At 52.5% G+C, this 15,091-nt stretch overlaps 3 protein-coding genes across 3 annotated transcripts; all 3 read left to right on the top strand.

The window, feature by feature from the left end:
- Window positions 1-9,236: 9,236 nt before the first annotated feature.
- Window positions 9,237-10,516, top strand: LOC308267781 (hemoglobin subunit zeta; the record flags this gene model as incomplete). Its single annotated transcript, XM_080702700.1, has 3 exons — window positions 9,237-9,331; window positions 10,044-10,248; window positions 10,388-10,516. The coding sequence occupies 3 exons, from the start codon at window positions 9,237-9,239 to the stop codon at window positions 10,514-10,516; spliced, it is 429 nt and encodes a 142-aa protein (XP_080558826.1).
- Window positions 10,517-11,004: 488 nt separating this feature from the next.
- On the top strand, window positions 11,005-11,594 carry HBM (hemoglobin subunit mu; the record flags this gene model as incomplete). Its single annotated transcript, XM_080704039.1, has 3 exons — window positions 11,005-11,096; window positions 11,187-11,391; window positions 11,466-11,594. The coding sequence occupies 3 exons, from the start codon at window positions 11,005-11,007 to the stop codon at window positions 11,592-11,594; spliced, it is 426 nt and encodes a 141-aa protein (XP_080560165.1).
- Window positions 11,595-13,780: 2,186 nt separating this feature from the next.
- LOC308268936 (hemoglobin subunit alpha-like) lies at window positions 13,781-14,469 on the top strand (the record flags this gene model as incomplete). The annotated part of the gene is made up of 3 exons (XM_080704038.1): window positions 13,781-13,875; window positions 13,996-14,216; window positions 14,342-14,469. The coding sequence occupies 3 exons, from the start codon at window positions 13,781-13,783 to the stop codon at window positions 14,467-14,469; spliced, it is 444 nt and encodes a 147-aa protein (XP_080560164.1).
- Window positions 14,470-15,091: the final 622 nt, after the last annotated feature.

Raw genomic sequence — 15,091 nt, 5'->3', positions numbered from 1 at the left:
CAAATAAAGTATAAAATAGGTCTGGGAGTATAGTCCAGAGATAGAAAAGCCCTGAGTTCCACCCCAGTACCATAAAAAATTATAAATAAATACATGGCTGAAAGGCGGGCATGGTGGTACATGTTTGTAATCCCAACATGTGGGAGGCTGAGACAGGAGGATTGCAGGTTCACAGCCAACCTCAGCTACTTAGTGAGGCCCTCTGCAACTTAGACCCTTTTTCAAAATAAAGAATAAGAAATAGGACTGGGGGTATAGCTTAGAGGTAGAATGCCCCTGCGTCCAATCGTTAGTACAAATAAATAAATAAATAAATAATAAATAAATAGGGCTGGAAGTAAAGCCCCCCGGAGTTTCATCCCCAGCACACACACAATAATAATAATAATAACATCATCACCACCAAAACATAAAGAGGGTTGGGGGTGTAGCTCAGAAGTAGAATACTCCTGGGTTGAATCCCCCAACCAAAAAAGAGAGAAGATGTATAATAAATAAAATAAGCCAGGCGTGGTGGCACACACTTATAATCCTGAGACAGGAGGATCACAAGTTCAAAGCCAGCATCTGCAATTTGGAGAGGCTCTCAGCAACCTAGTGAGACCTTGTTTCCAAATAAGATATATAAAAAAAAAAATCAGGTTGGGGCTATAGCTTGGAGGTAGAATGTCTCTGGGTTCAATCCCCAGTACTAAAAACATAAGAAATAAAATAAAATGGGCTGGGAATATATATGGGGCTGGGAATATGGCTCAGAGGTAGAGTACTCCTAGGTTCAATCCCTAGCATTACACACACACACACACACACACACACACACACACACACACACACAGTGTCCTGATCTACAGTGACAGATGATCCCTCTAACACTGAGGTGGGGGCTGCATCTAAGCCTCAACAAAAGGTTGAACCATGAAACGGACTCAAGGTTAATCAGCAGCCCCCACCCGTCCCTCAGAGTCCATTCTGAGAGGAGGGTCCGCAGACCCAGCCTGGTCTCCTACAGAGTGTTGGAAAGCCCCTTTAAGCTCAGACCAGCTACTTGGGTTCAGGATGTGCCTGGAGCTTGGAACTCAGCCCAGAGACCAGCATCCTGAACTCACCACACCAGCTCAGGCCCTCCTTTCACTGTTGGGAAACGAAAGTAGCCCAGCCCAGCCAGCATGCCAGCCCACACCAGAGCACCGGCTAGCTCCTGCCATGTCATACTTTGGACATATTTTGTAACCTCCCTGAGCCTCCATTTCCTTATTTTAAGAAATATAATAATTATCAGTCATGGGGGTGCATGCCTGTAATCCCAGCACTTGGGAGGCTGAGACAGGAGGATCTCGGGTTCGAAGCCAGCCTCAGCAACTCAATGAGGCTGTCAGCAACTTATCAAGACCCTGTTTCAAAATAAAAAATAAAATAGGCCTAGGGATGTCACTCAGAGGTAGAATGCTCCTGGGTTCAATCCCCAGGACAAAAAAGAAAAAAGCAATAATAACAAAGCAAAACCTCCCTCACTGTGTGGTTGTGAAGGTCAAGGGCCCAACATGAAGAGGGTCTGGTACTGTGCACAGGACCTAGAAAGCCTCTGATAAAATCACTGACCTCACACCACACAAAATCAACCCAGTGTAGACTGTCACCAAACCACAAGACCACAGAGCTTCTTTTAAATTTATTAGGTATTTTTTTTGTGTGTGTGTGTATGGTACTGGAGATGGAATCCAGGGACATTCTACCTCTGAGCTACACACCCAGCCCAATTTTTTATTCTTTATTTTGTTTTTGTTTTGTTTTGTTTCTGTGATACTGGAGATGGAACCCAGGGGCATTCTACCTCTGAGTTACACCCCTGCCCTATTTTTTATTCTTTGTTTTGAAACAGGGTCTCACTGAGTTGCAAAGGGCCTCACTAAGTAGCGGAGGCTGTCCTCAAACCACAATCCTGTCTCAGCCTCCCAAATGCTGGGATTACAAGCATGCGCCACCACGCCCAGTTACAATAAAGCTTTTACAAATGTAGTCTAGAAGTCTTTCTTCATCTCATGATGTTTTTTGCTCTTTTTAGGCTGGGCGTGGTGGTGCACGCTTGTAATCCCCGCGCTTGCGAGGCTGAGACAGGAGGATCGCACGGGTTCAAAGCCAGCCTCAGCTACTTAGTGAGGCTCTCAGCAACTTAGTGAGACCCTGTTTCCAAATAAAGTATAAAATAGGTCTGGGAGTATAGCCTGGAGGTAGAAAGCTCCTGGGTTCCACACCCCCAGTACCACCAAAAAAAACAAAAATAATAATAATATAGGACCCAAGCATGGTAGTACATGCCTGTAATCCTAGTACTTGGGAAGCTGAGACAGGAGGATCACAGATTCAAAGACAGTCTCAGCAATTTAGTGAAACTCTCAGCAACCTAGCAAGATCCTATTTCAAAAAAAATTTTTAAAGAGGCTTGAGATATAGTTTGGAGGGAGAATGCCCCTGGGTTTAATTCTCAGGACCAATAAATAAATAAATCATTTTTAAATGGCTGGAGAGATAGCTCAGAGGTAGAATGAACCTGGGGTCAATCCCCAGTAACACACACACACACACACACACACACACACACACACACACACACACAAAAGAAAATTCAATAACTATATGAACAGAGACAACCTCATTGATCATCACAAAATGTGAACTCTAGACACAGGGGAAGCCAGGAGTGGTGGTGCTCACTTATAATCCAAGTACACGGGGCTGAGACAGGAGGATCGCAGGTGAAGGCCAGCCTCAGCAACCTAGGGAAACCCTGCTTCAAATAAAAAATATGCCAGGCACAGTGGGGAATACCTGTAACTCTACTACTTGGGAGGCTGAATCAGGAAGATCATAGGTTCAAGGGCAGCCTAGCAATGAAGCGGGACTCTCAGAAACCTAGCAAAACCCCACTTCCAAACAAAAATTAAAAGGGCTGGAGGTATAGTTTGGAGTTAGGATGCTCCTGAGTTCAGTCTCTTGTGCCACAAAAATTAACTAATTAGTTAATTAAACATAAAAAGGGCTAGAGGTGCATCTTGGAGGTACAATGCCCATGGGTTTAATCCCTGGTACAGGAAGGAAGGAAGGAAGGAAGGAAGGAAGGAAGGAAGGAAGGGAGGGAGGGAGGGGAAACTACCACACACCTACTTGAAAACTTAAAAGAAACCAGAAGACAGACAACAGCGGGTGTCTGGGAAGACGTGGAACAAGGGGGTCTCACTAGTGGACCCTAAGTTGCCCCCACTCTGGAACACAGTCTGGCGTTACCCGCATAGTTGGGAGCACACATGCCCTACACCCCCTGCTAGGCACCAGCCAGCAGAGCCTGGGCATGTGGGCATCAGGTGACACGCAAAGGCTTATGGTCACCGCAGTATTGCTCACCAGAGCCGAGAACTAAACAGCCCAATGCACATCCCAGGACCATGGAGGGACAAAGGGAAATTCAAAATGAAAATGAGTGACCACCCCAAGGCTGGTAACTATCACAAACCAGGAAGTGAGAGAACACTGAAATGAAAGAAGGCATAATGTACTGTTTCGTTTAAATGATGGCAAAGCATGAGGCTCCCTGGGCGTCATGGTGCTCACCTGCAATCCCAGTGCCTGGGAGGCTGAGAGAGGAGGGTCGCAGGTGCACAGCCATCCCGGCAACTTACCTAGTGAGGCTCTGTTACCAAATAAGAAACAAAGCCAGGCTGCGGGTGTAGCTTGGAAGTAGAATGCAGCCTGCAGGCTGGGGGTGGGCTCAGTAGCAGGTGCTGATTGGCAGATTGGAGTCCCTGGGTTCAATTCCAGCTCCAAAGGGGAAAGCAAAGCATGGGAAACAACTGAAAAGCTGAGCGTGGTGAGAAAGCTACTGAAGCGGGTGGCACACACCGTAATTCCAACTCTTCCATGACAAGACAGGGGAAGTAAGAGAGACTGTCTGCAAATAAACAATGAAAGGCCCGAGGATTCAGTCAGGGCTAGACTACCTCTGGGCTCAATCCTCAGGACTGAGAAGAGAAGAGAGAGCAAGACGGCCTTGGGGAGGGAAGGAAAGAGGGAAGTGGAACAGAGGGAAGGGGAGAGAGGAGAGGAGGGAGGGAAGGAAGGAAGGAGGAAGGGAGGAGGGAAGGGGAGAGAGGGGAGGAGGGACAGAGAGGGTGGGAGGGGGAGGGAGGGAAAGAAGAAGGGGGAGGGAAGGAAGGAGGGAAGAGGAACAGAGGGAAGAAGGGAAGGAAGGAGGGAAGGGGAGAGGGGAGGGAGGGGAGAGAAAGGGAGGGAAGGGAGGAGGGAGGGAGAAGGAAAGTAGGAAGGAGGGAGAGAGGGAAGGAGGGAGGGAAGGAGGGAAGGGGAGAGGGGAGGGAGGGGAGAGAAAGGGAGGGAAGGAAGGAGGGAGGGAGAAGGAAAGTAGGAAGGAGGGAGAGAGGGAAGGAGGGAGGGAAGGAGGGAAGGGGAGAGGGGAGGGAGGGGAGAGAGAGGGAGGGAAGGGAGGAGGGAGGGAGGAGGAAGGTAGGAAGGAGGGAGAGAGGGAAGGAGGGAGGGAAGGAGGGAAGGGGAGAGGGGAGGGAGGGGAGAGAGAGGGAGGGAAGGGAGGAGGGAGGGAGGAGGAAGGTAGGAAGGAGGGAGAGAGGGAAGGAGGGAGGGAAGGAGGGAAGGGGAGAGGGGAGGGAGGGGAGAGAGAGGGAGGGAAGGGAGGAGGGAGGGAGGAGGAAGGTAGGAAGGAGGGAGAGAGGGAAGGAGGGAGGGAAGGAGGAAGGCAGGAGGGAGGGAGGGAAGGAGGGAGGAAGGAGGGAGGGAGGAAGGAAGGAAGGAGGGAGAGAGGGAAGGAGGGAGGGAAGGAGGGGAGGGAGGAAAGAGGGAGGTAGGAAGGAGGGAAGGAGAGAGGAAGGAGGGGATATAGGGGAGGAAGGAGGGAGGGAGGAGGGAGGGAGGAGGGAGGGAAGGAAGGAAGAAGGGGAGGGAAGGAAGGAAGGAGGGAGGACGGAGGGAAGGAGGGGAGGGAGGGGAAGGAGCTCCCCTGCCTTGGTCATGCACAGTTCAGACGTAGGAGACACGCGCACACATTACCAAGCTTGATGTTTGCTTGTGTTTGTTCTTGTTTTCCAAATCAGAGGACTTACCTAAGCCCCACAGTCTTCTCTAAGAATAGTTCAGAAAAACATCTGTGACAAACCCTCCTCACAGATGCATCTGCCCCATTACATCAAAACATCATCAGGGCTGGCTGTGCTGGTACATGCCTATAATCCCAGTATTGGGGAGGCTGAGAGAAGAGGCTGGCAGGTTCAAGAACAGACTCAGAGCCGGGCGTGGTGGCGCACGCTTGTGATCCCCATGCTTGGGAGGCTGAGACAGGAGGATCACACAGGTTCGAAGCCAGCCTCAGCTACTTAGTGAGGTTCTCAGCAACTTAGTGAGACCCTGTTTCCAAATAAAAAAATATATAAAAAATAGGTCTGCAAGTATAGCCCAGAGGTAGAAAGCCTCTGGGTTCCACCCCCAGGACCACACACACACACAAAAAAAGAACAGCCTCAGAACTCAGCAATTTAGCGAGACCTGTTTCAAAATAAAAAAAAAATAAGCCAGATGTGGTGGCACACGCCTGTAATCCCAGTACTACAGAGGCTGAGACAGGAGGGTTGCAGGTTTGCTGCCAGCCTCAGTAACCTTGCAAGGTTCTCTGCAACTTAGTGAGATCATATTTCAAAATAAAATAGGCCAGGTATGGTATCATACATTTGTAATCCCAGTACTTGGGAGGCTGAGATAGGGGAATCATAGGTTCAGAGCCATCCCCAGCAACTTTGTGAGGCCCTCAGCAACTTAGCAAGACTCTATTTCAAATTTAAGAAAAAAAAAAAATAGGGCTAGGAATGTAGCCCAGAGGTAGAACGCCCCGGGTTACATCCCCAGTACTAAAATAAATAAATAATTTTTAAAAATAGGAATGGGGTGTAGCTCAGAGGTAGAATGCCTCTGAGCATTCTACCAATACAATAAAAATAATAAATAAATAAATAAATAAATAAATAAATAAATAAATAAATAACAGGACATGATGCATGCCTATAGTTCCAATACTTGGGAGGCTGAGACAAAAGGATTTCAGATTTGAGGACAGCCTCAGCAACAATGAAGTGACTCTCAGCGATTTAGCAAGAACAATTTCAAAAACATGAAAAGAGCCAGGCATGGTGGGTGCATGCTTGTAATTCCAGCATTTGGGAGGCTGAGACAGGAAGATCGAGGTTCACAGATAGCCTCGGCTACTTGGTGAGGCCCTCTGCAACTCAGTGAGACCCTCTTTCAAAATAAAGAATAAAAAGTAGGGCTGGGGTGTAGCTTAAAGGTAGAATGCTCCTGGGTTCCACTCCCAGGAGCATGTCCACACACACACAAGTGTGCACACACATACACACACACACACACACACACACACACACACACACACACACACCAGGACTTTCTGCAGTTAAATCTTTAGCCAATTTTAAAATTTGTATAAAAAAAAGTGAAGGAATTCGCCAGGTATGGTAGTACACACCTGTAATCCCAGTACTTAGGAGGATGAGACAAGAGGATCGAGGTTCGAGGACAGCTTTAGCAATTTAGTAAGACTCTCAGCGGCCTAGCAAGAACCTGTTTCAAAATAAAAATAAAATTGGGCTGGGGGTATAGCTTGGAGATAGAATGCATCTGGGTTCAATCCCCACTATCACAAAAAGAAAAAAATGTAAAGAATTAAAATACACAAGACAATTTTGGAAAAGGGAATAAAATGGGAGGCCGGGCGTGGTGGTGCACGCTTGTAATCCCCACGCTTGGGAGGCGGAGACAGGAGGATCGTGCTGGTTTGAAGCCAGCCTCGCTGGTTTAAGAGACCCTGTTTCCAAATAAAAAATATAAAATAGCTCTGGGAGTGTAACCCAGAGGTAGAAGGGTTTCCAGGAACCCCAGTACCACCAAAATAAATAAATAAATAAAATGGGGAAATCACATTTCCTGTTTTTTTTTAACAGCTTCATTGAGATAAAATTCACATACCTTACAGATTACCCATTTTAAGTATGTCCAGGAGCTGGCATGGTGGTGCACATCTGTAATCCCAGTACTTGGGAGGCTGAGACAGGAGGATCTCGTGTTCAAGGACAGCCTCAGCAAGCAGTGATACTCTCATCGATCTAGCAAGACCCTGTTTTTAAAAAAATAAGGTTGGAGGTAATCTGGAGGTAGAATGCCCCTCGGTTCTATCCCAGTACCACAAAAATAAAATAAAACATGTACAGGTCAGTGGGTTTTAGTGTTTCCACAGTCATGTAACCACTGACATAGATAATTATAGAACAGTTTCATAACCCCCAAAGAAAACCTATATCCATTAGCAGTCACACCCTCCCACCACCCCAGCCTAGACCACCACTAACCTACTTCTGTCTGGATGGATTTGCCCACTCTGACCATTGCAGAGAAATGGGACCATTTCTCTTGTGGTCTCTTTCACTGAGCATGGTGTTTTCAAGGTCCATCTACGTTGGAGCACTCATTCCTTCTTATGGCTGAAAGACATCCCATGGTATGGATTCTACCATATTTTAACTCACCTGTTGAGGGAAATTTGGGTTGTGTTCACTTTGGGGAGATTATGAATCCTGTATATATAAAGCTTGCTATGAACATACAAGTTTTGTGGATATGTTTTCATTTCTCTTAGGTACGTACTTCAGAATGGAACAGCAGAGTCACAGGACAACTCTGTTGCTGGGCACAATAGCGCACACCTGGGAAGTAAAACAGGAGGACTGCAGGTTCCAGGCCAGCCTCAGCAATTTAGCAAGACCCTCGGCAACTTAGTGAGACCTTTTTTTCTTTTCTTTTCTTACAGCACTTGGGATTAAACCCAGGGGCACTCTACCTCTGAGCTACACCCCCAGCCCTACTTTTTATTCTTTATTTTGAAACAGCATCTCAATAAGTGTGGAGGGCTGAGGCTGGCTGTGAACCTGCTATCCAGCCTCCAAGGTACTGGGATTACAAGTGTGCACCACCACATCCGGCTTTTACTTTTTATTTTGAAATGGAGTCCAGCTATGTTGCTGGGGGTCTTACTCTGTTGCTGAGGCTGGCTTCAAACCTGGGGTCTGCCTGTCCAGTACTGGGGTTACCTGCATGGCTCAGACAGCACTTGTCTTTTTAGTTATGGCCCCTCTTAGTAGGTATGAAGTAGTTTCTCTTTATGGTTGTGATTCCCACTTGCCTAACCACGAAGGATGTTGAGCACCTTTTCATGTGTGTATTGGTTATTTGTGTATCTTCTTTAGAGAAATATTTATTACAATTATTTGCCCATTTTTCAATCAGTTGTCTACCTTTGAATTGTAAGTGTGTGTGTGTGTGTGTGTGTGTGTGTGTGTGTGTGTGTGTGTGTACACACTGGAGGCTGAACCCAGGGGCATTCTACCTCTGAGTTACACCCTAGCCCTTCTTTGAATTTTGAAATAGGGTCTTGCTAATTTATGGAGTGCTGCCTCAGTCTCCCAAGTACTGAGATTACACCACCCAGCTGGATTTAAGACTTTTAAAATATATTTTGATAAGTGTTTGCTTTTGTTTGGGTGCTGAGCAGGGGACCCAGGGCTTCGCCCAGCTTAAGCATGTGTCCTGCCACTGAGCGGCTCTGGGCCCTCTCTCTGAACTCTAAAGATGCCTGGGGTCAGGCTTGTTGACCACCCTCCTGCTGCTCAGAAGTCAGACCCAGTACCTCTCCCAGTGCTGGGTTGGCAGGACCCTCGCCTCCCTGGAGAAGCCCAGGAATCACAGAGACAAGGGGAGGGAGGTATAGGCAGCGTGGTGGGTATGTTCCCAAGGAGGGTGCACGCTGGGCCCCAGTGTGTGGTTCTGAAGTGGATAAGGACAGTGCGGGGCTGGACTTTGACTGCAGGGATGACCTCCTGGGATGCCTGGGCCCCTATCTCTCCTGGATTCTCTAAGGCCAAGTGGGGGTGGCCGGAGTGATAGCCCCTCAACCCCCAGCCCCACCAGGTCCAGACTGCCCACTATTGCTGGGTCTGATAACAGACCCCACCCCGCCGGCCCCCTCCCCTCTCTCAGCCAATGGCCGCAGCCAAGCTAGGCCCCGGCTTGTGTATATAAGGAGACCCTAGGAACGGAGCAGCAGCAGGCCAATCCTGAGTGTGCCCAGCTCCAGCACAGCCCCTGTCTTCACCGCCGCCATGTCTCTGACCAAGAGTGAGAGGGCCATCGTCATGTCCATGTGGGACAAGGTCTCCACGCAGGCTGACGCCATCGGCACCGAGACTCTGGAGAGGTAAGCACCAGGCGGAGGGCCAGAGTAACCAGGCCAGAGCCAGGGGGGCAGTGAGGAGGAGGTGAGGAGGGGTGAGGAGAGGTCAGCAGGTGGGGTCCTGAAGACAGGACAAATGAACCAGGCGTGGCAAAGCTCACCTGTGACCCCAGTACTGGGGAAGCTGAGACAGGAGGATCACAGGTGTGAGACCACTCTTGGCAACCTAGTGAGACTGTTTCAAAGCAGAGTAGAAAGGGCCGGGGGTGTAGCTTGGAGGTGGAGCGCCCCTGGGTCCATCCCCACTACCACACACACACACACACACACACACACACACACACACACACGGAAGGAGCACCATGGGCTAATGGTGGTGAGGAGGGTGAGGAGGCCGGTTAGCGGCAGGAGGCCCACAGCGGGAGGCAGAAGGCCGGCCAGCTGTCAGTCCTCAGAGCCCCGCAATGGTCTCCACAAACGTGTTGACTGAATGTAGTTGGGAGAAGCAGTACCTTGTACACTGCAGCCTGGGGCGAAAGAGTTAGCAATTTTATTTAAAATTTTAATGTTTTGCATTAGTTTTAATTATTTAAAATAGTGCATTAAATATGATTTCCCTGACTTCTGGGGTTTGTAGCATTCCCTAAGGTTTGTAGCCAAGGCAGGTGCCTGGGCCCTGGCTCGAGCCTTGTCAGCTCCCCACTGATGCCCCCAACTCATTTCCGCCCACCCCCAGGCTTTTCTCCAGCTACCCCCAGTCCAAGACCTACTTCCCGCACTTCGACCTGCACCAGGGCTCGCCGCAGCTGCGCGCGCACGGCGCCAAGGTGGTGGCCGCGGTGGGCGAGGCGGTCAAGAACATCGACAACCTGTCCTGCGCGCTGACCAAGCTGAGCGAGCTGCACGCCTACATCCTGCGCGTGGACCCCGTCAACTTCAAGGTGGGCGCTGGGCTGGGGGCTTCCGCGCGGGCGGGGCTTTGCCCTGGTGGGCGTGGCCAACAGGGCGTGGCCAGGTGAGGGGCGTGGCCTCGCCCGAGACGCCCGGCGCACTGAGCCGCGCTCCTCCCTCCCTCCGCAGCTCCTGTCCCACTGTCTGCTGGTCACCCTGGCCGCCCGCTTCCCCGCGGACTTCACGGCTGAGGCCCACGCCGCCTGGGACAAGTTCATGTCGATCGTGTCCTCCATCTTGACCGAGAAATACCGCTGAGCGCCGCCCGCGACCCCAGGGCCGGCTGCCCCTGCTCCCCCCTGAACCCTCGAGCTGCGGCTCCTTCCCGGACCCCCAATAAATGGATTCGATGGAACGCACTGGGTCCTGTGTCTCAGTACGGGAGGGGAGGAGGGCGCGAGGTGCCTGGGGCTTCGCAGGAGCCGCCCGGGCCTGGGTCGTCCGCTGCGGGGTTGGTGCTTGCCCCGGGGGCCCCGACGCGGCGCCCCCGTCCGCGCCGCCCACCGCCCGAGGCGCCGGCGCGGCTCCCTCCCCAACCCCAAGGAAACGGGGCTCCGGGCCCGCGCCCCTTCCCCGCCGTCCGCACGGCTCCTCCAGCACGGCAGTAACTGCGCCGGCCTGGGTGGGCGCCGGGCCCCGGGCGGGGACCCCGCGATCGGCCCGGGCGTGACCACCCGCAGTCCCGCCATCCGGCAGGGCGGGGCGCGGCTCTATAAGGGCGGCGCGGCCCGGGCAGCCGCCGCACCATGCTGGACGCGCCGGAGCGCGCGCTCATCGCGCAGGTCTGGGACCTGATCGCCGGCCACGAGGCGCACCTCGGGGCGGAGCTGCTGCTCAGGTGCGCGGCGGGGTCTGGGGGGGTCTCGGCGGGGCGGGCGGGAGGGGCGCGGGGGGGTCCCGGGCGCCCCGCTCACGGCCCCGCACGCAGGCTGCTCACCGCGCACCCCAGCACCAGAAGCTACTTCGCGCACCTGGGCCCCCACCCCGACGCGGGCTGGCTGCGGGCCCTGGGCGAGAGGATGCTGGCGGCGCTGGGGCTGGCGGCGCGGCGCCCCGACGACCTGCGCGGCACGCTGGGCCCGCTCGCCCACCTGCACGCCCACGTGCTGCGCGTGGACCCCGCCAGCTTTGGGGTGAGCCATTTCGGGCGGGGGGGGGGGTCGGGCAGGGCTGGCAGGCCACGCCCACTCACCGCGGCCTCCCACAGCTGCTGGCCCAGTGCTTCCAGGTGGTCCTGGCCTCCCACCTGCAGGCCGAGTTCACCGTGGAGATGCAGGCGGCGTGGGACAAGTTCCTGACCGGCGTGGCGGTGGTGCTGACCGAGAAGCACCCCTAGGCGCGTGGTGCGGGCGGTGATCTGTGCACATCAATAAACTGAGGCCTCGGACGAGTGTGTGGTGTGGTCCTTGGCCAGGCGACATCATTGCTGCTGGACTTAGGCCCAGGGGTCCCTCGGGGTGACCTCCAGAACTGGGGGGGAGCACTGAGCACTGAACCCAGAGTCGCTCTACCGCAGAGCTACATCACCAGCCCTATTTATTATTATTTTTATTTTGAGAAAGAGTTTCACTAAATTGACCAGGGGGCTCCAAACTGCTGCTCAGGTGGGTAGGGGCTGGATTTTTAGTTCATGACACCTATACCACGGTGTGTGTGTGTGTGTGTGTGTGTGTGTGTGTGTGTGTGTGTTACTGGGGATTGAACCCAAGGGCATTCTACCTCTGAGCTAAGCCCCCAGCCCTATTTTATTTTCATTTTGAAATGGTTTCACTAGGTTGATGATGAGAGTCTCACTACCTGCTGAGGCTGTCCTTGAACCTACAATCTTCCTCTCTCAAGCACGTGCTGCTACACCAAGCCTTTTTTTTTACCCCACCCTTTTTATTTTTCATTTTACTTTATTTATTTATTTTTTGGTGGTACTGGGGTTCCTGGAAGCCCTTCTACCTCCGGGCTACACTCCCAGACCTATTTTTACATTTTTATTTGGAAACAGGGTCTCCTAAGCCAGCGCGTTCGCGGCTGGCTTCGAACCTGCGCGATCCTCCTGTCTCTGCCTCCCAAGCGCGGGGATTACAAGCATGCGCCACCACGCCCGGAGGTAGAAGGGCTTCCAGGAACCCCAGTACCACCAACAAAACAAAACAAAACAAAACAAAAAACAAGTAGGGTTTGGAGGTGGAGCTCACCCTTGGTTCAATCACCAGGAAACACACACACACACACACACACACACACACACACACACACTAATTAAACACACACCAGGGTCTTTATAAATTGCTGCTTTGCACAAATGCAGCAACTGTCTCCAACCATAGTTCTCCTGTCTTGGCCTCCCAGGTACTGGGATTGAAACCAGGGATAGTCTACCGCTGAGATACATAAGCCCCCAGTCTTATTTTTTTTAGCTTGAAACAAGAGCGCACAAAGTTTCAGAGGACTCACTAAGTTGCTGAAGCTGACTTTGAACAAACAATCCTCCTGTCTCAGCCACCCAAAAACTGAGATTACAAGCATACACTAACATACCAGCTCACTATTGCTGTTTGTATGTCCATTTTGTATTCTGTAGAGCAGGTTTTGAATACTTTGGTGCTGACAAGCTAGGTGGTCCTGGGATACCTGAGCTCTCTGAGCCTCACCAGTTATGTGAAGATGACCCTGAATTTACGAGGCCTTTGCAGTAATCTCTGAGATCCCATGCACGTCTTGGCTCCACAGGCTCATGGCCACCCCATACCCAGCCCTGCATCTCAGATTCTGCTGGTCTCCCTCTAAGATGGGCCCAAACCCAAGATCTGCCCACACTCTCTGTCTGGCTGGGGCAAGAACCTTCGTGTTCCCGGTATTTGAAGACAAGAAACAGGGACTAAGGGGGAGCGGTACCTGGAGCTCTTCCCAACCCTGAGCAGGGTGGGTCCAGGCGAGGACCTAGTGGAGGCCACAGCACCAGGCCTGAGAGGGTACTGAGAGCTGAGTCCTGATCTCCACTCTGCTTGACTCCCCCATGATCAGGGTGCAGCCCTTCACCCTGAGATGCCTGGAGCCCTGGCTGACCGTCGGCAGGGAGCTGGGAGGGCTGGACCCCAGGAGACAGGGACAGGGGCAGCTCTGGTCTAGAGGAAGTCTGGATGAGAGCAGCTGCGTCTCACCTCAGGAAGGATGGCTATCCGCTCCAGCCAGCAGGAGAGGTGCCCACTGCGCCTGGCTCTGGGCTGCGCACGGTGCACAGGGAGGGAGGGAGGTTCAAGGTCTCAGGAACCTGTGCAGTATCCTCAGACTGGGGCTTCTCGCAGGAGGAGCCGGCTGTGTGTCTGCCTGGTGCTGACACATCTGGAGCAGCTTTGGCGCCCAGCCAGGCCCCGCCAGGCCCTCTGTGCTTTCCTGGTGGGGCCTCCTAGCACCCTGGCAGCCAATGAGCACAGCCCTGTGCTGTGACTCTGCCCTAGGATATAAAAGCTCTGCCCTGCCTATGGCACACAGGTTTCTGGTTTGGAACAGACTCGGGAAGAACCCTCCATGGCGCAGTCTGCTGAAGACAAGGCCAACATCAGAGGTTTCTGGGAGAATGTCAGAGGCAACACTGCCGAAACTGGCAGGGAGGCCCTGGAGAGGTGAGGACCCTCCTCTGCTTGCTCATACCCAGAGCTCAAGGCCAGCCCCAGGGCCCAAAGGCACTAAGTGTCCATGCCTGACATCCTCGATCACTGCCCACCCCTCACTTCTCTCTGCAGGACCTTCCTGAGCTTTCGCACAGTCAAGACCTACTTCCCCCACTGTGACCTGAGCCCCGGCTCTGCCCAGGTCAGGGATCAGGGCAGGAAGGTGATTTTTGCAATGACTGATGCTGTGGACAACATGGATGACTTGCCCACTGTCCTGAGTGCCCTGACTGACCTGCATACCCACAAACTATATGTGGACCCTGTCAACTTCAGGATGAGTGTTCTTCTAGGTTGGAAATGATGTGGGGTGCAGAAGACACAACTGTCCTTGAGTGCTGGAAGAGACTCCCATGGTTCTGAAGGTGAGTGCAGGCAGCAGGGTCTCAATGGCACTGACCTGATTCTTCTCTAACAGCTCCTGGCCCACAGCATTATTGTGACCATGTCCAGAGTGTACCCATGGGATTTCAACCTGCCATTCACACCTCCATGGAGAAGTTCTTGGACTCTACAAGCGCAGTGCTGACCTCCCAATACCGCTAAGCTGGAAGCTCTGTGGCCTCGTCATCTGCCTGCTGGGCCTCCAGCCAGCTCTCCCCCCTCCCCACACCTGCTTCTTTAGCCTTTCAATAAAGTGAATGGATGGCAGCCTGCTGTGCTGGGTTCTCTTTGTCTGGGAAGGTGCCAGGCTATGGCGGTTCTGCTCATTGTGACCACACACCTGTCTGCAGCTCATGTCACAGGGAACTGAGCTGGACCTGCTCCACAGAAGGCCCTGAGTCCCTGAGGCTGCACAGCCCAGGCTCCAGGGCTCCTCTCAGGGCACAGTGTGGGGAGGAGAGGACCACTCAAGGGTGTCTAGGAGTTCCCAGGACAGGACTCAGCTCAGGCTCCTCTGCGGGTCCTTGGCTTACAGGATGGAAAAGAATTTTGGATCCTGCAGGTCTAGGCACAGACAGATTAATTTAGCAAGCCAGGAGTGCACATTCAAGGGGAATGCAGCCATCTCAAGAGAAAGACACACATCTGTGTTTGGAGCTGGTTTCCCAGTCCTCTTCTAAAGGAAACTTAGTGCTAAGTATGGCAGGACATGCCTGTAATCCCAGTAGCTGAGAGGAAGCTGAGACTAGAGGATCCCAGGTTCAAAGCCAGCCTTGGAAACGTG

This window comes from Muscardinus avellanarius (assembly GCF_963383645.1).
Source record: "Muscardinus avellanarius genome assembly, chromosome: 10".
Classification (NCBI taxonomy): Eukaryota; Metazoa; Chordata; class Mammalia; order Rodentia; family Gliridae; genus Muscardinus; species Muscardinus avellanarius.
Note: the sequence above shows the minus strand (reverse complement) of the source record. Positions and strands in the feature narration are given on the sequence as shown.